This window comes from Xiphophorus maculatus, chromosome 5 (genome assembly GCF_002775205.1).
Source record: "Xiphophorus maculatus strain JP 163 A chromosome 5, X_maculatus-5.0-male, whole genome shotgun sequence".
NCBI lineage: Eukaryota > Metazoa > Chordata > Actinopteri > Cyprinodontiformes > Poeciliidae > Xiphophorus > Xiphophorus maculatus.
In genome coordinates, this window is record NC_036447.1 from 6,666,220 (window position 1) to 6,691,832 (window position 25,613).

At 36.6% G+C, this 25,613-nt stretch overlaps 1 protein-coding gene across 1 annotated transcript; it reads left to right on the forward strand.

The window, feature by feature from the left end:
* Positions 1 to 6,567: 6,567 nt before the first annotated feature.
* Positions 6,568 to 16,239, forward strand: LOC102217202 (zinc finger and BTB domain-containing protein 45-like). The gene is made up of 5 exons (XM_023333214.1): positions 6,568 to 7,693; positions 8,045 to 8,179; positions 12,074 to 12,214; positions 13,126 to 13,399; positions 15,399 to 16,239. The coding sequence occupies exons 1-5, from the start codon at positions 6,617 to 6,619 to the stop codon at positions 15,815 to 15,817; spliced, it is 2,046 nt and encodes a 681-aa protein (XP_023188982.1). The 5' UTR covers positions 6,568 to 6,616; the 3' UTR covers positions 15,818 to 16,239.
* The last annotated feature ends 9,374 nt before the right edge of the window (positions 16,240 to 25,613 follow it).

Below are 25,613 nucleotides of genomic sequence, written 5' to 3' on the forward strand. Positions count from 1 at the left end.
AATAAGTGAAATAAACTCCCAGTGGAACAACACTACTAAAACACAAAATCTTAGTATTTTTGGTCTAGTTTTTAGTGCAAATATCCTAGTGAACTTGAAATAAGACAAAACTAACTTGCATGTAACTTTTTAGCAAGATATAGAGGCTTGTTTTAAGTACATAACTCCTTAATATTGGTGAAGAAAATGCTTGTTCCATTGGCAGATTATTTCACCTATAACATGACAGTTTTCCATTTTATAAGTTAATTTATCAGGCAATGGAACTAGGACATTTTTTAACCAATATTAAGGAATTATTTACTTAAAATAAGCCTCTATATCTTGTTGAAAAGTTACTTTCAAGTCAACTTGTCTTATTTCAAGTGTATTAAGACATCTACACTAGAAACTGGACCAAATTCACTTGGTAAGATTTAGTGTTTTTGCATTGTAGTAGTTTTTCATCAATATTAAGGAATTATTGGCTTAAAACAAACTTATGAAAAGTTAGTTGTGTGTTATAAGATATCTGCACTTGAAAGTAGAGTAAAAACACTTAGTAGGATTTTGTGTTTTTTGCAGTGTTGGGGTCAAATGCAAGAGTCACGGCTGTTCTAATCATTGTATTTCTACGTGCAACATGCTCACATGACGTGTTTAGGCTACTAACCTGTTTGTGTAACTGTCATTGTCGCTAACATGTTTTAATTATTCCTGCTGAACCACATCACTTTTTCCTGAAGGGTGGACAAGGTAGAAAAACCCACGTTTTAGAATATGTTATTGGTATTTGTTCTTTACTTTTGCTGTTGTGATGAATCTAAATTCTATTCATCGTGTGTGCAAAGAATAAATGTTTATTGGGTCCTAACAAGAAAGGATTTAAGAGCGCTTCTGTGTGTAGTTGTGGCTGAGTGTCTGTGTGTCCTACTGTGATGACCTGTAGCTTTCAGTGTTCAAAGCTCTGTGGAGATTGCATGCCTTACATCAACCGAAACAACAGTACTGAATCCCTTTGTTTATTTTTACTGCATTTAAAGACTTGTGACCAACACATCCACCTACACCTCATTAAATTATGTTCTCTTGTGGATTAAATCTCGTCTTTTTCTTAAACTTTTAAACAATTAGAGGTGCAAATTTAAGACTAGGTAGTAAACGTGACATGGATTGCTACATCTTGAAGCACTAATTTCTTAATGAAATTATGAAGCAATGTCAAATATCAGGAATTGGGAAGAGTACAGATAAATGGCAAATATTTGAAACCAATTTATTGTAATTGCAGCTAACAGTTATTTTAGTAATGGATTATTCTGTCGATTAATCAGATTTAAAACGTCATAGAGTGGTGTCCAAACGGTTAGCCAATAGGGCCAAAAATGTCAAGTTGAAAGTACTTGACGACCACATTTTTAAAATGAAAAGTGAAAAGATTTCCTTTTAAGAGATTTATTGTTTTTATCTCTTCAATAGAGGATATTTTATTAAAGAAAAGTAGTGGAATCTGAAAATAATTGTCTATCCAAAATATAAGCACGGTCTTGAACAGATACTGTTTTAAATGCCAGGTAAAAGATTTTTAAACCTATTTTGGGTTTATTGTCCTCATATTTATTTTAATTTCTCTTGTTTTAGAAAGATTTTATTTGTTTGTAAAAATCTCGAATTAATTGCAAATTCGCTTCATTTTTGAACTGTGGACCGAAGGGCCAAACAAAATCATCCAGAAGGCAACAAATGGCCCCCGGGCCACACTTTGGACATCCCTAGTTTAACTACTGTCCGGGTTTGGCTTAATTACAGCTCTGAGTGTGGTCTCTTTTTAAGTCTATATACTCCAGTTAATGATTAATCGGTTACTAGATTACTTGACGTTTATCTGAACAATCGGTTCATCACGATTAATAGTTTTATCTCTAAAAGAGATTAAATGAGATCTTTTCAAAATCCCTCATTCAAATGACAATTTCACTTCTGTGCCAAATCCAAATATTATTCTTGTGAATTGAATGTTAGTCTTGACCACAACACTAAAATAAAATCTAATTTACTACTATTGTTTGTTTTTTATTCTCACCATACTGCGGTTTGAGTTTCAGCACTTTAAGTAACCAGAGAAAGAGCTGGAGTGACCGTAGTTTGTTTCTTTTACGAATGTAACAAAAGATTTCACCTCCCTCCTGCTGCTTTGCTCTACCAGTCAGCTCCCTGAAATGAGCCTCCTGAACCTTTTCCCCGTTCGTTTGAGTAAGTCAAATGTGACTTTTTGGAAAAATTTTGAGCTGTACAAAGCCAAAGGAGCGGTCCATAGCGGCTGCAACTGGAGAGCTGAAAACAGGTTTTTCCCAAATAAATAGCTCGACTAATTAACCAGCTTATTGTACCTGTGTTGCTTTCTAAAAAGTAGAACAGCAGAGATTTTTTTTCATGAATAATTTCTGTCATAAGCCGACAAAAAAACTGCCTTTTAGCCGCCTTCAGCTATTTGCTTTCTCTAAGTGAAGACGGCGATTTCACCCACAGCTGTTCTCAGAAATGAAAGCGTCCAGCTTCACTTTTAAAAGCCAGCAGCTGTGTGGGACGACAGGGGAGATGCTGTGGTATTGATGGCAGCACGGTGGTTTTTGAAGCCTTGAAGCCTTTTGGGTAAAAGCTTCAAATTTGAATTTTTTTTCTCTCAGCTTTTTACTTTTCTCACTGGAAATGGTTTCTGAGTTTTGTTTAGCTTTTAAATCCAGCGTCTGTCTGGTTACACAAACCACATGTCATTGTTACATCCCACCCTCGACTTGTGGCCTCGGACAATGTGTTTTATTACCGCCATTAAGTGTGTTTTGAAAGAGATTTTGTTACATTTTCATTTTACAAAGTCCTAGGTTGGGATTAAAGGGGAGAAATGTGAAAAATTCACATTTTGCAAGTTTTTGTAATTACAGTTGTGTCTCTACTGCTTCTAAAAACAACCCAAATGCTTAAAAGAAAAACACCCAGATGTTTTTTGGCAAAAGTTAATGTTTTTGGTGTCTGAAAAACGAGCCATTTCAAAAGTCTCCCAATCAATTAACGAGTCACATTCAACGTGCACTGCACTGTTACCTAGTTTCATCACCTGCTTCTTAATTTTGGCTCCTAAATCCAAAATTTTAAAGTGATGAGTTTTCTATTTCTATAACACTAACCAATATTTTTTATAATTTAATGCACACAAAGGTACTTTATAATTTTAATTCTTCTAAACAAGCAGTAGAAAAGAAAAAAAAACATTACAGTAAATGAATAAAATATTGTGTCACATGAGCCAAAACACTAATGATTGACTTAAACCATGTCTTACATTCTGTAATATACCTGTTATTTCTAAATCAGCTTAAAAATAAGATGATTTAACAGTTAATATCAGCTGGGTATTCTCCAAAGAGCCCTGCATCAAAAATATATAAAATCCTAAAGAATAAATGCTTCAAAATTACTACTTCATAAAGCAGTGTGCTTTAAAATTAAAATAAGTTAGAAACTTAGCAGCAACTGCAATAATTCTTGCTTCTCTTTGAAATAAAAAGACCAACTTACAATTAACATGTTTGTTTTATACTGGTTCTGTGAACTTGTTGTGTTTTTTCTCCAAGGTTATCATAAATCTCAGAGTGTTAACATCCCTGCCGCTATTTGTAGTTTTTCACTTTTCAAATAACATTCTTGCTATTACTTGCACATTCCTGTTTGCTGTTTTATCCTCACTTCTTTTAGTCTGTTGTTTTTTATTCACTACATGCACATTTTGTTTATCTTTTTTTATTTGTTCTACTCAGTTTCACATTTCTTTTAGAGTATACTATTTTTAATAATTGTGCAGTAGTTATTAAAAAAATGCTGAATGCTGTAAATGTGTCCTTAGTGTATAGAATGTTATACTTGTTTTTGTATTTTTAGTTTTGTGTAAATTTATACTCTTCTACTCAAAGTCCCTGTTACAACTAAAAAGTAGAGATGCACAGTACAAAACGTCAGGCTGATATCGACAACCAATATTTATCGATATATTTTACTACTATTTTGACACCTTTAGAAGAAAAAAAAAAACAGAAACAAATGGCAATGATATAAAAATACATATCAGTTGCTCATATCGACACAGTTTAAAAAAATTACCATCGTCCGATACCGATGTTGGTGCCGATATATCGTGCATCCCTACTAAAAACATCCTATTGTTGTGTTCCTGTTGAATTTTAAGAGAAGCCAAGCTCAAAATGTCAGAAATTTCTAATTTGTGGTTTCTAGGAATCCTTGTGTTGCATTTAAACCCTAATCCAAAGTAAATTAAAAATAAGCACAAGTATACAAAACCCTATACGTTTTTCTTGTCTTTCAGGTATGCTTACTTGAAGGTGTGTGTGTGTGTATAGGTGCGTTTCTTTGCATTTCCAGGCATTCTTATCTTAAAGTGTGTGTGGGTTTGTAAAAAAAGAAAAGGTATTGTCCCACTTTGTGCAGAAAGCCTGCTTGTAGTTTCTTTGAGTGCATAGAAACACCTACAGCTGTGGTTTAGTTGACGTTGTTGAAACCCCCCCCCCCCCCCCCCTCATTTTCTGTGTCTCTATGCGTCTGCCTGTGTGAAGCTGAATGTGTGTGTGTGCGTGTGTGTGTGTGTGTGAGTGCATTGGTGTTTGTTTGAGCTCCAACCAGACTGGGTGCGTTACGTGAGGGCTTCCTGCTGCATCCATCTGACACCAAACTAACACGCGCCGAACCGAACTGTCACAGTCCATTTCCCCGGTGAGTAGCCGGGATTTAACGACACGCAATGACACCTGGAATATATTCAGCTGCAGTCTGTTGTTGACGCGCTTCAAACAAGGAGAACGCAGCTGCGTTAGCCGTCGGCAGGCTAACTTTACTAGTTGTGTCTTTGGGCTAGTAGTCTAGCTTGGTTAGCATTGGTTAAAGCGTGGGAGGAACCTTCAACAGGCAGTTTGGTGATACTAGGCAAGGCGCCATTTGTAGTTATACGTCTAATGCTTCGATTTGTGTTATTAAAAAAATTACAAAATCGCGGTTTGCGTGTAGATTTTCTGCAAATTTCCGTGCCAGAACTACACGGCTAATGTCAACAGCTAGCGCTAGCCAGTGTTAGCCCGTTACGGATAACCTGTTTGCTCACTTCTGGCGCTGACGGTTGGCAATTATTAACATTTCCAGCAGACAAAACCTTCACAGGTTGCATCGACGACGGCTCGCCATTTGTCACAAACTGCTACCTCGGTCCTCGAGCTTTTCTTTTCACAGCTAACGGTCGTTTCTTGTGTTTTTTTTCCCCCTTTCTTTTCTTTTCCCCCAGTCTTTGCGTTTCGGCACCGGCCGCCCGCTGTGCGGAACGGCCGAGTATGCTGACCCGAAGAGCCGCCGGACTCGCGCAGCGCACGTGCTGTCATTTGTCCGACACAGGTGTTCGCGAGGATGCGCGCGACTAATTTGATGATTAACCTGTATAGCCGCTCAGGTGCTCACCTTTTCAGCCTTCAGGCGTATCCGCAGTAACTAGACAGAATTGAGACATATGCGAGTATTTGGATTTTTGTTTTGTTTTTTATTTTAACTGTTTGATATCTTTAAAATTAATGTTTTTATGTGTCATTAAAGTCTGAAGCTCAACGAGTCACTATTTGATACCTCACTAGTGGATTTATGAGGCCTTTTGTGGGTAGAGTACCCAAAAATTGTACTTGAGTAAAAGTAGCACTACTTCAACATATTTTTATTTAAATTAAAACATGTAAATTTATTTAAATTAAATAAATTTACTTTTATTTAAGTAAAAGTAGAAAGTAGTCGTCTAAGAAATTACTAAAGTAAGAGTAAAAAAGTATTTGGTAAATGATAAATAATTAATCATTTAATATTTAAAAACTGCATAATCAGACAGACCAAAATATAAAGTTAAGTTGAAATTTTTGTATTTTAAGGATGAACATAATAATAATTCGTGTAAGTAGTGAAAAATAATAAAGTCAGGCAAAAGAAAAAAATTCCAAATCGGTTTCTTTCAACAAAAAATGTACGAAACTCTAACAAAAACAGCAGGTGCGTGTCTGTGTCTGGTTAATTTTTGGTTAAAACATGTTTGTTTTTTAATCAGTGAATAGAGAATCCATGAATTTTATTCAAGTAAGAGTAGAGATACTTCATAATAAAATTACCGAGGCAGAAGTAAAAATTCTCCTAAAAGTAAATGTAATTGAATAAATGTAACTAGTTACTACCCAACTGTGTTCAAAGATGCAAAAATATTTTTTTCTTTTTATGAAATGTAAACTGTCATGCTCATTATGCATTAATGTAAATTTTAACTGTGCTCTAACAGATTTTCCAGATGAAAGTGAAGCTGTTTGGAACGACCACCTGACTTCACGTTAACAAACGCAGCTCCTCCTGCGCTTCACCGCCCAGATCCTCCATCGAACTCATGACGTTTTGAGCCGAAGCGGCCGCTCTGTGGCCCCGCGCACCGCATCCGTTTCCCTCTCCGTCCTCCTCACACCTCAAGCTGACGCAAAACCCGAGGCACCTGACCCCCCTCCCCCAGCCCCACTCCCACCCCCACCCGGTCCCCAGCGACTCTCCGTCCCCGGCCATGGTGTCCGGCACGGAAACCGTGCACTACATCCACCTGCACAACTCCAGCCAGTCGGTGCTGGAGGCCCTGCGGACGCAGCGGCGGGAGGGGCTCTTCTGTGATGTGACCGTCCGGATACACGATGCCTCCTTGCGAGCCCACGCCTGCGTCCTGGCGGCCGGCAGCCCGTTTTTCCAGGACAAGCTCTTGCTGGGTCACTCTGAGATTTCCGTGCCGCCGTTGGTACCTGCGGAAACCGTGAAGCAGCTCGTGGATTTTATGTACAGCGGCTCCCTGGTGGTGCTGCAGTCTCAGGCCCTCTGCATCCTGACAGCTGCCAGCATCCTGCAGATCAAGACGGTCATTGATGAGTGCACCCAGATCATCTCTCAGAGGAAGGCGGCGGCGGAGGCGGCGAGTGCAGCTGCAGCGGCAGCCGCAGCAGCAGCTGCAGGGACAGGAGCCGGAGGAGGGATGCTTGCTGGAGTTCTCCCAAAACAGGAAGAGCGTGGCCTGAGCAAAGGGAGGGAGAGCGGCAGCAGTGGGAGCTGCTCTGTTGGTAGCGCAGGCGGGGTTGGAGGTTATGCAAACTTCTCTAATTTCATGACAGAATGTGGGGCTAGCAACATGGCCGGAGGTTTGGGGGGCTCCAGCGTCAGTGACAGTGGGCCGGGCCCCATGGATCAAAGTAGCACTGTTAGCCTGATGGCGCTGGGGGAGATGGGGCCCAGTTCGATGTGCGGCGGCGGAGACGGGATGCCCCCCGGTTCCGGCCCGGTCCTCATGAAGCAGACCTCCAGCTGCACTCAGGACGTCCGGTACAAGCTGCGAGACCTGCTGGTGCAGACCGCCAACGGAGCCGGCACCAGTAGCACGGGAAGCCTGTCGGCGGGCTGCAGCTCCGGGGTGGGCAGCGTGGACAGCGTCGGCAGGGACAGCCTCCGTGGCAACGCCGCCGACCTCTCCGACGACCTGGTGGGGATGGACCGCTACAGCGAGGAGGAGGACCTGGACGGGAGGGAGCGGGGAAGAGACGGAGACAGAGACAGGGGGGCGAGCCACAGCCGCAAGCAGAGGCAGCCGCTAAGACTCCAGGTATGGGGATAAGGGAAAGGGTTGCTATGGTTACAGCTTTCAGGCATGCAGAGCTGCAACGTTTTCCTTTGCTTTCTTTATATGCTTTTCCCTCTTCTCGCACTGCATTGGCGTATATCGCAGAGATGTTTCTCCACTTTGCACAATTGTATCTATTGTCTCAACTCCAGTAGCAGCAGCTTTGGTAATCTATGGACTTCTGCATATTAGCTGTAAGTGCCTGGCGCTCATTAGGAGCTGCTTGCAGCCTGGACAGTGCCACTGTCCTTACTGACTTTTTTTTTCCTGCTGCCTTTTTTTAGCTCTGTCGTCAGTTGTTGCATGGATTGACGTGGACCTTCCTGTTTTCAGGTGCTGGGAGGAGAGGGAGTCGTGGTTAAAGATGAAGGCGTGCAGGACTCGGATGGGACCGTCTATTCCCTGGAGGACGGGAGGCGGGACCAAGAGCAGGAGGGCGCCCAGGACTCCATGGCCAGCTTCGGACAGGTATGCTGATTTTTAACGAGGAAATGCAGCAGTTGAAGGCTAAAATTTGAGATTTTTATTAATAATTCAGCATTTGCTACATGAAGGAGGCTATTGTGTCTGCATTTAAAATATGGAGCATGGATTTTTGCAGAAAATGTATACATAAAAAGGGCTTTTTTATTTATTTTTTTCCAAGAATCTTCTTATTAATGTGCATGGTGCCGAACACCGCAGCCTACACAAAGAACGTCTGCCGCTCTGTCAAAAGGTTCCAGCTTTGCCTTCAGTTTTCTGTGAAGCATTGCACCAAGTCTTAATTAGAAATGAAGTAAAGTGCACAAACTGGCACTTCTTCACAGATTACTTTTTTTTATTTTTCAGCAGTTTTTCTTTTCTCTTCACAAGACAGGACGTGTTGGAAAGCAAAGTTCATTCTGATTCATCTCTATGCTACTTGAAGATCATAGGTTAAGATATGTTTGGGCTCATTAAATTATTTTTTTATGCAAATGAGCCAGTACCATATCTTATCAAGTAAAGGAAGTTGTGGCTTACTAGTATATAGAAGAAAAAAAACAGGAAATGATTTTTAGAGTTCACATTTTAGGCATTTTTTTGCATCTCAAATTGAGGAATAGCGTTGTTAATAACTAGCAGTTAAAACAAAAAAAAAACTTTTTCACCTCATTTTATGACTCCCAGTCCTCGGGGGTCGATATCCTGAAACCTTTAGACGTGTCTCTGCCTCAAGAAACCTGAATCAAGTGAAGCTGAAACAATTAATCAAATTAATTGTCTTCTAATTTAGTAATCGATTAATCGGATACTGGAGTATACAGACTCAAATAAAGGCAATTGCTGAAAAAACAACATATTCAGGGCAGTAAATAAACCAAAACTGTACCAAATACCTATAAAATGTATTTAAGATAAAAACACCCTTGATGGGGGGATTTATTGTCCATTCTCAGAAAACAACAATCAAAAGCAGAACAACTGTGGGGAAAAAATGGATGTTGTTTAAATTCAAATTCAGATTCAAAAATACTTTATTGATCCCAAAGGAAAATTAAATGTTGTTGTAACTAATTAATTCAGATTTTTCAAAGTGTTATTGTAGATGGTGATGACTGTTGGCAGGAAAGCTCAGGTCTGTATTACAACAAATCTGAAGTAGCTTCTGACTGAAGACTAGATCTTAGATTAGATCTAACATCTAATCTGATATGGATTAGATTACAAACCTTTACAAGAGCTAAACACCATAAGACTGTAATAAAAGAAGTTGTCACTGTGTTCTGATTTTTTTCATTTTATACACGTTTTTTTGTTCTGTATTCTGTAACAAAGGGAAATAAAAATTATAAGTTTAAAAAAAAAATTATAACTTATAATTCTTTTTTTAACTTATAATTTATAAGTTAGAATAATAAAAAAAAAACAACTTTTATTTGTAACCCAAAATTACCCAAAATATCTGAAGTGGAATAGTTTCAGCTTCACCTGGTTCAAATTCACCAACAGAATGTTATGTTACTGTTTTTTAAGCAACAAACACATTTGTTTTCTTATTTTTAAAAATTATCTAATTATTTATTTTTGTATTTTTAAATGTATTTCTTATATTGTATGAAAAAGCCTGAAGCAGTTAAATGAAAAATCTGTGGAATGTGGCACTTTTTTTATCCGATTAATTGTCAGGATAATCAATAGAATAATCGATTATTAAAATAATAGTTAATTGTAGCCATAGAACCAAATAATTAGGTCATTAGCAGGACTCAAGAGCATTTGTTTGCATATTGAGGAGCTAATTCAGTGATTTGATTCAGGTGTGTTGGACCAAAAACATGCAGACTGGAGTTCATTCCTAGAGCCGGACAAAAAATCAATAACAATATATATATCATGATAGACACGTGATCGATATCAGTAGATAATACATCTGATAGAATATTTAGAATATATTCACTGAAGAAAAGCTGGTGGAATCAACTAACTTGCTCGTTCTTTTGGTTACCTAGCAACTCACTCACTCTTTGGTTACCTAGCAACTCACTCACTCTTACCTGGCAACAGCCTGTTGAGTAACTGGTGCGGTAGCAGTTCAAGGTTCCGCCACTGTGCCTCATAACTACTTAAAAATAAAAAACAATGTAGGGGAGTGAAAACTGTGGAAAAAGCAGGAAAGGTCATTAACTAGTCAGGAAAAAAAATCTGATGTTTTAGTTTAGTCTGTTTTAGTTGGGGTGAAAATCATCCAGTTTTGATCGGCATGTGTTTGTGTCGTTGAATGGAAAGCATTGAAGGTTTTTTTTTTCTTTACCAACAGTGCAAACGTTGATGCTTAGACTGCAAAAACATCACGTCTTACCAAGGCTTTTTGGTCTTGGTTCTAGGGTAAATAAGATAAATAAGACAAAACTAAATTACAAGTTACATTAGAGCAAGAAATGGGTACTTGTTTTAAGTCAACAATTCCTTATTATTGATGAAAAAGTACTGATTCCACTTGCAGATTATGTCACTTATAACATTGGAAAAATGTTTTGCTATAATTATAATCTGGCAGTACATTTTCATCAAAATTAAGAAAATATTTACTTAGAATAAGTTCATAATTCTTGCTGAAAAGTAAATTTTGTCTTATTTAAATGTACTAAGACATTTCCTCTGGAAGCTAGACCAAAAATGCGTGGCTAGATTTTTTGTTTTTTTGTGCAGTGAATCATTTGTTCCCTTGCATATATGGTACATTTGCAGTTTTAGTCGTTTTATACCCGACTTTGTCCATGGATTGTTTATACCAGCCAGACGGACCTTCTGCCATCTTTACCTGGTTCAGTCTGTGAAAACGGCTGTAATCTTGCAACACATGGGAAGTGAAATATACAAAATATTAACATCTTAATAAAATCTTCTTTTTTTTTTGCTTTCTTTTTTGTAATCAGTTGATGCCAAAGGCGATAGATATGAATAACTGCGCAGATTGTAAATGGGATGATAATTAGTTTAACCTGCATAATTAGAAATGATAATTAGAAAAAGAAAAAGCAGGGTTCATCAACACAATTTGCATCCATATTGTGTGGGAGCCGAGTCTTGACGGGCTGATTTTCTCCTTCGTTCGTGTCGTTTTTTATTGTCATAAACAGAAGAGAGGTAACAGTTAACAATAAACCTGTTTGGGTATTTTATTTCTAATTATTGTGTAATAGGTAGAGGTGAGTAGAGAACCCGATAATTGTACTCAAGTCAGAGTAGCACTACTTCAACATATTTTCACTCAAGTAAAAGTAAAAAGTAGCCATCCAAGAATTTACTCAAATATGAGTAAAAAAGTATTTAGTAAAAAGTTTACTCAAGTACTGAGTAACTAATCAAATTATCAATCATTTAATATTTAAAAATTGCATAATTAGACGGACCAAAATATGGAGTTTAATGGAAATTTTGTTATTTTAAGTCCAGAAATGACAATAATAAATTTATCAGAAAATATCATGAAACATCATTTCTTTTCCTAATTGCAACTCAAAATGGCATTATCTTCAGTTTCTCTTGATGAGTTAAGGTAAACTGAGTAATTTTGTGCAACCGCAATAATCTTCCCCTTGAAACAGTTGAAATCTTGAGGCAGCGTAACGTAGAAACAAATAAAGCATCAAGGCAAAGAATTTTTTATTTTTAAAGTTTTACATATTGAATCATTCAATTAATCATCAGAATTCGAGTTAATTTGCATTTGGCCCCTTTTACTTTGATGCCCTTAAATAAAATCCTTAAATACAGCAGATCTGTTTTAATCCAGGAGCTGAAGCTAAACTATGAAAACAATTAAATGTTTGATTTTTATTTATTCATCTGTTTGTTTTTTAGATAATTTATGTGGCCTTTTTGTGTGGATTTTAGGATTTCTATGATGACCACGGGGTTTTCTCAGAGAGTTTCTGGCCTCAGAGTGAACCTCCTCAAGCCATGACATTTAACCCCAGAGGAAGGGTCAGCAAGCCGCTGACTCCGCCTCCATCCTCGCAGTCCATCAACAACCAGGTCAGTGCCTCGGGTCACATACTGTCAATACTGAAAAGACAAATATGACCGAAGAAAATCTTACTAAAGTTTGAAAATGGTAAAAATCTGGTTGAAGATATAACACTTTGGATGTGAGTAGCTTGTCAACAAATAAACAATCTAACCTTGGGTATCAATAAAGCATAGTCTGATCCTGATTTATCTGTAAAAAAAAAAAAAAGTTTCCCTATAACGTTAAAAAGTGTTAATCTGCATTAAATTCTAGAGTTGAGCTCAGGGTGGCCGCTCAGAGTCCTTCAGACGGCTGTAAATAGTCCCAGTGCCGCACTTTGGGCACCCCTGCTGTAGACGTTTGTCTCTAGAGACCAAAGCTAATAGTTTGTGGTGAGCTACTCCTCATGTGTTAGATAATAAATCAAATATATACTGAGATAGACATATGATCAATATCAATAGAAAATACAACTGATAGAATAGTCAATATTCAATATATCTATATTCACTGAAATCTGATCCAGAACCACAAGGCATTCTGGGAGATGTAGGCAAAGGAAAGGCTTTAGGCACTCAATCTCTCATGGCCAGCTGAGCTTTGTTGGTGGAATCAACTAACTCACTCACTCTTTGGTTACCTAGCAACTCACTCACTCTTTGGTTACCTAGCAACAACAGAACAGTGGAGTAACTGGCACAGCAGCAGTTTAAGGTTTCGCCATCGTGCCTCAAAATTGCTTAAAAATGTGTAAAAACAATGGGCAAGGAGTGAAAACAGTGGATAGAAGAGGAGAAGTCACGTCATTATTAGTATTTCATATATTTAAAACAATAAAATAATAATTAACGATATGAAATGCTTATATCGTGACAGGTTTTTCAGCCATAAACCCTGTCTTACGATGATCTGTCCATATTCTGTTGCTCCTCCATAGCTTCTTTTCCAGTATCCAGTGAGCCACTCACAGCCTCCTCCATTCTACGTGGGAGGACCCATGGGAGGGATGGACAACATGGCGGGAAGTGAGCCGTCCCAACAGGCTCCGCCCCCTGCGCCGATGACCCCTGTCCCCACTTCTTCAGCGTCCTCCTGTTCGGCAGGGCCCTCTCCTTCCTCCCAGGGATCTGAGACCTCGTTCGACTGCACGCACTGTGGCAAATCTTTGCGATCCAGGAAGAACTACAGCAAGCACATGTTTATCCACTCGGGTGAGTTCTGTTTTTATAAGGCAGGGCAAGGCAACTTTATTTATATAGCACCTCTCAGCCAAAGACAATTCAAAGTGCTTGTACAAAACAGTTAAAAACAACATACAACAAGACGATGATAATAATAAAATAAAATAAAAATCAAGCAGATTAAAAATAGCAAAGTAAACATTAAAAAATTTTAAATATAGTGAATGAATAGAATTAAACATTTTAAGACTAGGAAACTTCAAATAAAAAGGTTTAACCTTGTTTTAAATAAACTCAAGGTAGGGGCAGCCTTACAATGAGCAGGAAGCTTATTCCAGAGCGCTGCAGCATAAAAACTGAAGCTGCTTCACCATGTTTAGTTCTGACTCTCTGAATAGTTAGTAGTTTTGATTCTGATGATCTTAAAGGTGTGAGTGGTATATATGGTTGAAGAAGATCAGAAATGTAGTCTGGGTTTCTATTATGAAGTGCTTTGTAAACCATTAAGGAGATTTTAAATTCTATTCTTCGAGCAACAGGCAGCCAGTGCAGGGATCTTAGAACTGGACTGATGTGCTGATCTCTTTTTGTTTTAGTTAGGACTCTTGCAGCAGCTTTCTGGAGAAGCTGGAGCTGTCTTATTGCTTTTTTTGATAATCCAGTAAAAATGCCGTTGCAGTAATCGAGTCTACTAAAAACAAAGGCATGAACTAATTTTTCAGAGTCTTGTGGGGACATGAGTCGTCTGATTTTAGCAATATTTTTTATATGGTAGTATGATGTTGATGTTGTACTAAAACCAAGCTTTGCTGGACGATAAATTGTCCCGAACGTTTGACAAAATAAAATGCACAAAGTGGAAAACTGAAAGAATTTTAGGTTACACAATAATCTGACTTAATCCTAGAACCTTTGATTGATTACAGATAATGTACACATAAATACTAAATCAATTAATTGCATGATAAACCAAAACAAGCTCAACACAATTTGCATTTGTGCAATTTATTGTTTTTCTCTTTTCTCTCTCTATTTCTATCAAAACTGGATGACAAAAGTTTTCAGTCTGGTCTCAACTAGCCCCTTTTTGAAGGACAGTTTTGTTCACAAACTTCATAATTCAGTTTACGTAATTGTCGTTTCTGTCGTTTTATTTATTTATTTAGGATATTTAAAATGTCTTCCACTTCCAGTGTTAAATGTTCGTTAGACATTTATTGATCTTTCAGAATCTGTCATAACACTTTATTTGAAGAGGTGTGCATAAGACTGCCATAATCGTAACATAACACCTGTTATTTACATGAAGGAGTCGTCATCAATGTTTATGACTGTTGTCATGATATATCATTCGGTAAATAATTACAATTTTAATGTAACTTTGCATTAAAAGTCTACAGAATAATGCAAAGTTGACACTTTTAATGGACTTTTAATGCAGCTTTTAGAGAAACTTTGCAATAAAAGTCTTAATTATTTACGAAATTACACGTCATGACAGCAGTCATAAACATTCATGAAGATTTCGTCATGTTCATGGCAGGTGTTACGTCAGTCTTATGAACATCCATTCAAATAAATATGCTCTTGCATTTTTGTGCCATTAAATCAAAATCAAATTTTATTTGTATATCACATTTCATCAACAAGGCATTTCAAAGCGCTTTATCATAAAAACACAAAAATCAACAATTGAAACATTAAATTTTTCATCATTTACACATCAAAAATGTTGATTAGTGTTTCATTTATTATGGTACAAAAGAAACTGAACAGCTGGGTTTTTAGTCTAGATTTGCAAGAACTCTGTTTTTCGGCTGTTTTACAATTTTCCGAAAGTTTGTTCCACTTTTGTTATATCACATGAAAATGGTCTCAAAAGAACAATATTATCATTTATTGCGATAATTTATCGTCCAGCAAAATTTGTTATTGTGACAGACGTAGTAACTAATTACTACCCAACTCTGCTGATTTACACATACATTCCTTTTGAACTGAGTAAACGTTTACTGTTTTTGTCTATTAGGTCAAAAACCTCATCAGTGCTCCATCTGCTGGCGCTCCTTCTCCCTGCGGGACTACCTCCTCAAACACATGGTGGTGCATACTGGTGTCCGGGCCTTCCAGTGCACTATGTGCGGCAAACGCTTCACACAGAAAAGCTCCCTCAACGTGCACATGCGCACCCACCGTGCCGAGCGCACCTTCCAGTGCAATGTTTGCCACCGGGCATTCACCCACCGCACCTTGCTGGACCGCCACGCCTTGCAGCACGCCCACCACGCCCCGCAGACCCTCGGCCCGGGTCAGGGGCGTGGAGCCGACATGACCTCACCTACCAAGCACAGTCCTCCAGGTATGGGAGGAACCTCAGGTATGGCTGGTGCAGCTGCTATGGTTGGCAGCATGCCGAGCATGTCCAGCCATGGAGCTTCCTCCACCTAAATATGGGAGGAAATGGGAGAAAGGGAAATTCAGGGGAGAGGAGGAGGCGATTAGTTAGCTCATTCCTCAAACCAACGCTTAACACTTTTAATTGTTTTTTTTCCTTTTTCATTATTTGGTGGTAACAGCGCTTAAAGCAGGGGTGTCCAAACGTATTGCCACGTAGGCCAAAAATATAGATTCAAAAGGCCAAAAACACCAAACCTTAAAACCAATCAAAAAACGTAGCCCTATGCTATAATAGATCCCAAACTTGGCCATATCAGGGCATTTGTAGACAGAAAAAAAATTATTACATTTTCACCAAAAACTCAGAAATGTTGCCATTAATCTGAGACATTTTCGAGAAAACTTAAAAATGTTCTTGAAAAATTTTCAAAAGAAAAATTTTGACATTTGAATTTAAGAAATTTTGTAGAAAGCTCCTGATATTAATCTAAAAGTTTTATGTATTTTTTTTTTTGCAAACTTTCTTGTTTTTTCTAGAAAATTTCTGAGATTACCCTCAAATGTTTTAAGGTTTTTTTGGTGGAAATGTACAACTTTTTTTTCTTCTACAAAGGCCCTAATACCCCTTAGTAGATTTTACATGTTTACTGTACTTAAAAAAAGAAATCCAATTTTCAGTTTCTTTTGGGCTCGATTGAATACATTTTCAGTAATAAGAACAGAATCTGGGTTACTTTGCTTCAAACTGTTTTCTATTTAAACCGAGTTTAAGAAGGAATAAAACCTGATTTGTTTGCAGCAAAGTCGGCTTTTCAGTAAAAGTCTGTTGGTTTTACCTTTTGTTAAAACTGAGTTTTAAAAACACAAATACTTTGTGTTGTACTTTACATTTTCCTGTGTAGGAAAATGTTGTTGGTAACAATTTTTCACCTTGGTTACAAATTAAAAGTCTCCGTCTGCATCTACGGGTCAAATTTCAATCATATCTGAACTGCAGTTGGGGGCCGCACAAGATCAGTCCAAGGGCCACAAATGGGCCCCCGGGCCTCACGTTGGACACCCCTGGCTTTCAGGCTTACATGTCTTATTGCATTAGCTTAACTCCACCTTCAGTTAGGGTTTGAGGGTTTGGGAGAAAAAGATGTTCAGTTCCCAGAAAGCTATAATAATAGTTGTAGCCTGATTATTATTATTTTTTTTTTTCCTGTGTTGTGATGTATTGCTAAGAGCAAAGTGGTAAATCCAACACACGTATGGAGAGCGCTTCAAAAAGTATCGAATTAAAAACATTTTTGTAGAATAGTGCAGAAACCCTGTTTCATAAAGTCCAGAGAGATTATGAGTTCCATTCACCTTCGTTAAGTTTCATTCAGGATCGGTTCTCTTTTCTCTGTTTAAAGCCATTTCTTGTCGGTGACCAGTTGGATGTTTCAAGTGAAATATAAAGTGTTGTTATTTTGTTATTATTGGTGGCGGAGTTGACTGAATAACTGTTTTTAAAAGCTCACCATTGCAAAAACCTCTCAAAGAATGTTCTTTTCTAATATAAGAAGTCTTTCTAATGATATTCTAGAAAAGGTAATGAAACTCCAAACACAAATTAGTTTTTCTGTTTGGATAACACTGTTTTAGAAGCTAATATATGCAACAAGCGGCTAGATGTCTGTTGATAAAATAAACAGCAGGCTAGCGACCAGGGAAGCTAACACAGATGATAAACAACACAATGTAAGCTTGTTGCACCTTCCTTACATTAGCTATAACAATAAAACAGCCATATATTACATGTAGGGGCAGCATTAATAGTAATATAATTAATTTTTAAATGAAAGCAATTAATTTTATTTTAAACATGTTTAAACTTTAAACTTCCTGCTTCAATTTTATACCCATAAACAAATGATTTCATATCCCTTTAATTAATAGTTTCAGATAATTTTATTTCTCTTGTGTTTGATGAATTTATGATTATGGGTAATATTTATTGAAGCAGAAAATTGTATTCATCACCTCGGCATCACTAACATCTCAGATAAATTGTTCAAACTTAATCATATGTGCGTTAATGAAGGGTTAACTTGTGAGTTGACAATGAATTTGAAGATCTGTTCACATGATTAAAGAGCTTTATCTTTAAAATGTGGCAGCAGATTTAATTGAACTTGAAAGAGTCACTAGCTGCATTTAAATTGGCAAAACTGCACAATTTGATATTTTGAAAATAAATCTGCTTAATGGAAACACGGCAACTTAAAAAAAAAAACATTTCAATAAAAGATTTTGGCACTTTGATAAAGTGTTTTTTTTTCAGTTAGATCAAAATTGGTTTATTTAACTTTTTCTGCATCACACGAGTCACATGATCAACAACCGGATATTACTACTGGTGGAAACTACGAAGCAGATGAAGACAGGAAGTAGCAGGAGGATTATGGCGCGTTGGTTTTTTAGGGATTTCAACCTTTTCACATTTGATTTTAATTGTGTTTCTTATTAAATGGAAACAGCTACTGCGAAGTAGTGTGTTTTTGACTTAAATGGACTATCGACAAAGTTTGGCACACATTTGGAATGGAAACGGAATTAAAATAATCCTTAAAAAAATTTGTTTGTGTGATAAATCATTACAAAAACATGTTAGTAGGTCTGTCACAATAAATTTTGCTGGATGATAAATTGTCCAGAAGTTATTGCGATAAACGATAATATTGTTTTGAGACCATTTTCAAGTAATATAGTGGTAATGAAATAATAATGCAAGACAATATTCTCAAAGATCAATAAACTTAAAATTCCAATGAAAATTTAAATTTAGTGAACTGGAAGACGTTTTAAATATCCAAAATAAATAAACAAAACAACAGAAACAGCAAATAATATTAATTGTGAACAATCTGTGAACAAAATATTCCTTCAAAAAGGCTAGTTGAGACAAAAGCACCAGACTGAAGAATTTTGTCCTCCAGTTTTTGGTAGAAAGAGAGAAAAGAAGAATAAACGATTAATCAGCCAAATGGAAATTATTGAGCTCATTTTAATTTAGCACGTGATTAATAAATGCTATGTCATTGTCCAACCACTTTCTGTTGTCTTCTTTGTTGTTTCCACCAGTAGTAATATCCGGTTGTTCATCATGTGACCTGTGTAATGTTAAAAAAAAGTTTTTCATTGCAGTTTTGTGGAAAAACACAAATTTTGGTGCAGCTGAAAAACCACTTCATCCTAGCGAAAAACATGTTTGTTTTTTTAAATTATCATGTTTCCATTAAGCAACTTTACTTTCATAATTCCAATTTTCTCAATTTTAAGGTAAATGGAAACGCGGTTAGTAAGGAAAGTTGGTGTTTACAAGCCAACGCAGAAAGTTGTTACTTCCCTGTACTCATTTATTTTACTTTTCCTGGGGCCCCCTCCTGGCCTGGAGGCCCTATGTAGTGGCTTAGTTCACTTGTGCCTTGGGCCAGCTCAGCATTGGCATCAAATAAGCACATTCCCTTACGGGGAAAAAAAACCCAGAACAGACAATAGAAAATTTAAATGATCATTTACTGGTTGTATTTATTAATCAATTCATTCTTTTATGGAGGAAAGCTGTGTTTGTACCGAAAACATTCAGGTAGGAAGCGACCAAAACTGTAAAGCGAAACGGCAAAGTGGTGAAATGACCGCCAACCCCACCTGTAACACTATTACTCCACGCATAAAACATGTATATAAATATGTAAATAATAAAAAGTGACTCCTGAAGGAACTGAGTAGAAGGTGAATGGAACCTGGGATTATTCAGGAACAAACCAGGGCAACACATGGTGCTTTTTTAGGGATGTGTTGATGCAGGTGAAGCAGTGAGACTACAGGAAATCATTGAAGTGGGTGGGTGGGATTATAGGGGCGGGGGGAGGGGGGGTTAGACGCAGCACAGCAGAGTGAATGAAATTCACCTTGATCTGTCTGAATGCTTTGTAAGATTTTCCACAGGCGCCAGCAGTCAGCCCCGGCATCATATACCTCGAATTAAGACGGAGCATCTGAAAAGCTCAGAGGAACACTAGTTTCTCTTTTATGTTGTTTAGGGAAACAATTCAGCATGTTTTACACACACACACACACACCGACAATTACCTCAGTGGTCCAAAGACAGGCATTATGCTTCGCATCTTTAAGCTACATCAAACGAAGAAATGGTGAAAACTAAAGCTAAAATAGAGCCATTTGCCTTTCCTTTCTTCTCCTTATTCTTTCTGAACGCTTCGAACTTTCTTCTATGTAAAGATTCTTGCTTATTATAAAACCCAGTTTGCTTGTTGCTCATGTGATTCTTTGGTGTAGAGCAATTTAAAAAAAAAAAAGAAGAAGAAAGAAAACTTTTAGAGGATTTTCAACATGGAGAAATAATTGAAAAATCTGCGGTTCTTATCAGGTTTTTTGTTTTTTTTGTCGAGTGTTTGGCTGTGTTTGTCTTCGGAGACTCTGGCTAACAATTCATGGGAAATGATTGTTGTTTTAAAAAAAATAATAAAAGCTTTTCCAACAGCACTATATATGTAAAAAAAAAAAAAAAAAAAAAACTTTTTAATGTTTTAGTAAATTTAAATTTTAAATAAAAATGTACAATCACCCATACATGTTTTGACAAAACATGTCATAATGCTAGTACCACATTAATATTTATTACAATTTGATCTCTATGCACAATTAAGTTTGCACATCGCCTAGCTCTAGATATCGGTGTCCCCTTGAAGTATTTGGCCTAAGGTTGTTATTTTTTATTGTTATTATTAGTTTTGAACACATTGAAGGTGATCTTTAAAAGACCCTTGGTTTCCCAGTTTTTCGCTCACTTTCCCTTGATGTTTCTTAATAAAAACATTTTATGATGCGCAGGTTAAGCTTTGTACACAACAAAAACATAAAATCTTACCAAGAATTTTTGCTCTACTTTTGATGCAAAAATCTTATTACGCTTGAAAGAAGACAAAACTAACTCACAAGTATCTTTTCAGAAGGAAATAGGAGCTTTAAGTTAAATGATTTTTTTTAATATGCAGTCAGTAGAACTACCGTATATTTCGCACTATATGGTGCACTGGAATAAATGGTCTATTTTCGATCTTTTTTCATAATAAAGCGCACTGGTCTATACGGCGCATTAAGCAAAAACAAAACAGTGCGATAGCTATCCTGGTGTGCTCCCGTATTAGAGTAATTACGTCGCGATGACGCATTTACGTAGTCAACCCCGGTTCTTACGGTAGTCGATTGACTTCCTCCCCCCGGCTCTTACCTCTCACGGTAGTTTTCGTCACACCTCCAGCACCACCAGATCAATACACGCACCGCCATACCACCCGCTTCGACGGCAGCAGCGGACGGATACAGATTTCCCATATTCTCAACTCCAAACCTTGACAGTTAGTCAGTGAAAGCACCGTACGTATTCCTCCGCGACGCTCCTGACTACGGAAGCCGTAATGTAATGCAACCAAAACATTTCGACATAGCGCCGTGAGCGCCGTGTACCTCACAAAATCGCTTCGAGGTCACAAAAACAACCAAAATTCATCCATACTAATTCACTAGATGGCGCTGTTTTACTCCAGATAAAGGAGCACTGTCCTTTTCTGATCTAATTATAGGCTTTGAAGTGCGCCTGGTAGTCTGGAGATTACGGTAGTACTTTTTCTTCAATCTTAAGGAGTTATTGACTTAAAATAAGCTGCTATATCTCACTGAAAAGCTTGTTGTAAGTAAATAGCAAATTAATATTAATAAAAGACGAGGAAAATGCCTTGTTATAAGTGAAATAATCTGCCAGTGGAACTAGTACTGATTTTTAAAATCAATATTAATGAGTTATTTACTTTAAAACAAGCTCACCTATCTTGCTGAAAACTTATTTGCAAGTTAGTACACTTGAAATAAGACAAAATTAACTTACAAATAACTTTTGAGTAAGATAAATTAGCCTGTTTTAAGTAAATAATTACTTGATATTGATAAAAGATGGGAAAAATGTTATAAGTGAAATAATCTGCCAGTGGAAAAATACAAATCAAAATTACTAGATTTTTTTTGTTTAAAAGAAGCTCCTCTATCTTGCTGAAAAGTTCTTTGTGAGTTAGTTTTGTCTGATTTCAAGTGTAATAAGATATTTGCACTAAATAAATAGACCAAAAATACTTGGTAAGATTTTGTGTTTTTACAGTGTAGGAACTATTCTTACTGACATTTATGTAGATATTCTCAACAAGTGACAAACTTTGTGCTTGAGAACTTTCCAAGCAATTATATAATATGTTTAAAAATAAAATATTCCCTTTAATTAAGATTTTTATGTAAAAGTGAATCCATGTAAGACAAATCTGTAATTTTCTTTTTCCTTTTTTTCTGCTTGGATTTCACTCTAAACATTGATATTTAATGTCCCACTCAGACATGGAAGAATGCTGCTTACTTTACTCAGAGCAGAACTGGCGGTATGAATTCAGCGGCTTCTCAACCAAAACTGCAGATTCAGTGCTTTGTTTCTCCAGTCTTGTGTATTTGAAAGGAAAAAACATCAAATAAGTAAAAAGGAAAACCGTTCGGAGAAGCTAGACTGAAATTCTTTCAATTTGCCGTTCTGTATAAGCTATATATATATATATATATAAAAATATAAATATTTACATTTTAAGCACATTTAAGCCAAACTTTTGGTGCTTTTTTTTAGAAACATTTACCTCATTTGCCAGTTGCCAACGCCACACTGTGGTCAGGGTTCAGTAAATAAGCAGTGTTAAGCTGTTTCACAGGTTTGATCTATCCTCAGCAGTGGATGTGCTTTTGTTGCATTGTGTCTGTGGGGGGGGAAACCCTTGTACAGTAGTGTAATATGTGTGCTTTGAAGCCATGTCAGCGCATTGTAACGTAGTGTATTATTATTATTACGCCTTTTATTTCTGTATTTTTGCTTTGTTGAGAGGAACGACAACTGTTTTTCTACATGAATATTTCTTTAACAGAGGTGAAATATGTCAGAAAAAGTCATTTTATAAACAAAAGAAAAAGAAAAAAAGGTCATCTTACAGCTACATCTTTATGTATAAAAAGACTAATGGCATGATTTTAACTTTTTCCTAGAACTTAGATGTTGTTCTTGATGAATTCATTGACTTTGAAAAATTGAGTGATTTCAAAGATTTTTCTCCAAATAAAGAGTTCACTCTGGTTGTTTGTTTGTTCTTTTATTAACATTTTAATTATTTTCATCAGTGAAACTGAAGGTTTGAATATCAGGATCTAATTTATTTTGAGTTAAAAGTCAGTAAGAAACTGAATAAAAAACGATTTCATTCAAAAATACTTTTAAAATACGGAAGGAAAATATCTCACCAGTTATAAGTGAAATAATGTGACGGTGAAATCAGTAGTTCTTCAACAATATTAAGGAATTATTGACTTAAAAAAAGTTCAAATATTTCTTGCTGAAAAATTGCTTGTAAGGTTGTTTTGTCTTATTTCAAGTGTGCTAAGAGGTTTAACTAGACCACAAATACTTAGTAAGACTTTTGTGTTTTTGCAGTGAAACTGTTATTTGGCTTTTTCTTTAATTGTTCTCAGAATGAATCCAATTTCACTTCAAAAACAAAATCTTTCAAAGTATTTTTGGTCTAGTTTCCAGTGCAAATATCTTAGTTTTGTCTTATTTCATGTGTAATAACTAAAATACAGGAGCTTGTTTTAAGTAAATGATTCCTTAAAGTTAATGATAAAGTTCTAGTTCTACTGGAAGATTATTTAACTTACAACACAGGAAAAATGTCTTGTTATAAGTGAAATAATCTGCCAGTGGAACTAGAACTTTTTCATCAACAATAATGAATTATTGACCTAAAAAAGCTCATATATTTGCTAAAAAGTTATAGTTTTTCCTTATTTCAAGCGTACTAACATATTTGCACCAAAAACTAGAACAAATACTTGTAAGATTGTGTTTTTACAGCATATAACAGCTTTTTTATGCTTTCGTTCATTGATCACAGAATGAACCCAAGTCTCTTCAATAAATACATATCAGATACCAAGAGAGACGTTTTCTCTTCTTAATAGCAGGATTGTATTACTAGAACATTAAATATTCATTTTTCTTCTTGCAAAAACACAAAATCTTTCCAAGGTTTTTTGGTCTAGTTTCTAGTCCAAATATATTAGTTTGCTTGAAATAAGACAAAACTAACTTACAAGTAACGTTTCACCACAATATAGAAGATTATTTGAAGTAAACAATTCCTTAATATTGATGAAAACTTACTAGATTTATTGGCAGACTCTCTTATAACAAGACATTTCCCCCATGGTATGTTAATTAATCTGAAAGTGGAACTAGTGTTTTTTCATCAATATTAAGAAATTATTGACTTAGAACAAGATCTTATATACTGCTAAAAAGTTACATCCCAGCCAGGACACCTCGGTGGGCCCCATATGGGATACATGAGAAGGTTTTGTTCCGGTGGCCCTACATGAATTTACCCAGATAGATTTTATATCTGAGCAAATTTAAAATCTAGATTTTCTTTCTGGGTCAATTGTCATGTTAGTACACTTTAAATAACACAAAACCAACTTACAACATTTCAGCAGTTTTGTCTTATTTCAAGTGTACTAAGATAATTGTAGCAGAAATTAACTACATGGTAGGGTTTTGTGTTTTTGCAGTGTATAAGCAGCGGTAGCGCTGATTCATCTGACGGTCCGTGTTTCCATGACGGTCCGTCCCAGGTGCCGTCCTGAGGCTCGGTGCAGTCTGTGGCTGCACTCCGGCCAGAAAGCATCTGTTACTCAACAACATCTGTTCCTGCTGCTCTCTTTCTCCCAGCATGCCGAGGGACATGCAGACTCTCCCTAGGGTGGTCTTTTGTGTGCTTCATTGTCAATTCCATCATTGTCTGCTGAAGTCTGTTCCACTAATGGCGCGGCGCTGTAAGCCGAACCAGAGGCCCCTGATGCCGGGCCGATGATTTACAGTCACTCGCTTCCAGGGCCGCTACTGCGTTCACTGAGCACTGGGCACCGAGGGGCTGGAGGATCGGGGGCCCAAAAAATAAAACTCATGAAAGATTATAAAAACTAATTAAAGTAACAATATATTTAATTTAATTTTTAAAATGTGTAAAGCATGTGAATAGATATATACTGAGCCCTCTAGTGGACTTTTTTTGTTCCTTCACAATACTTTTGCGTTAGTTTTTGTCTTTTTAAGGTGAACTAAGATATTTGCACTAAAACTAGACCAAAAAATACTTGGTAAGATTTTGTGGTTTTGCAGTGAACTTTGTAGGGAACTAAAACACTGCTAAAAACCACAAAATCTACTGTAGTATTTTTTGACCAGCTTCTTGTGCAAATATCTTGATGCACTTTACATAAACCAAAATTAACTCATGAGGAACTTCTCAGCAAGATATACGAGTTTGTTTTCAGACGATAATTACTTAATGTTGATGAAAATCTACCAGTTCCAACTACTGACAGATTATTTCACTAAAAACATGGGGAAAATATCTTATCAATAAAATAATCTGCCAATGAAACCAGTATTTTTTCATCAATATTAAGGAATTATTGAATAAAAATGAGCTCATGTAGCCGAAAAGTTAGTTGAAAGTTAGTTTTTGTCTCTTTTCAAGTACAGTAGAAACTAAACAAAAATACTTGCAGTGAGTAAAATTAAAATGGAAATGTTTAACTTTTTTGTTGAGCTTCCCAGCTGAATAAATTAAAGCCTAAATTTAAGCATCCAGTTCAAGATATAGTTTGGAAAAAACAGGGAGTGTGTAAAACTACTCTCCATTGATCTGAATCT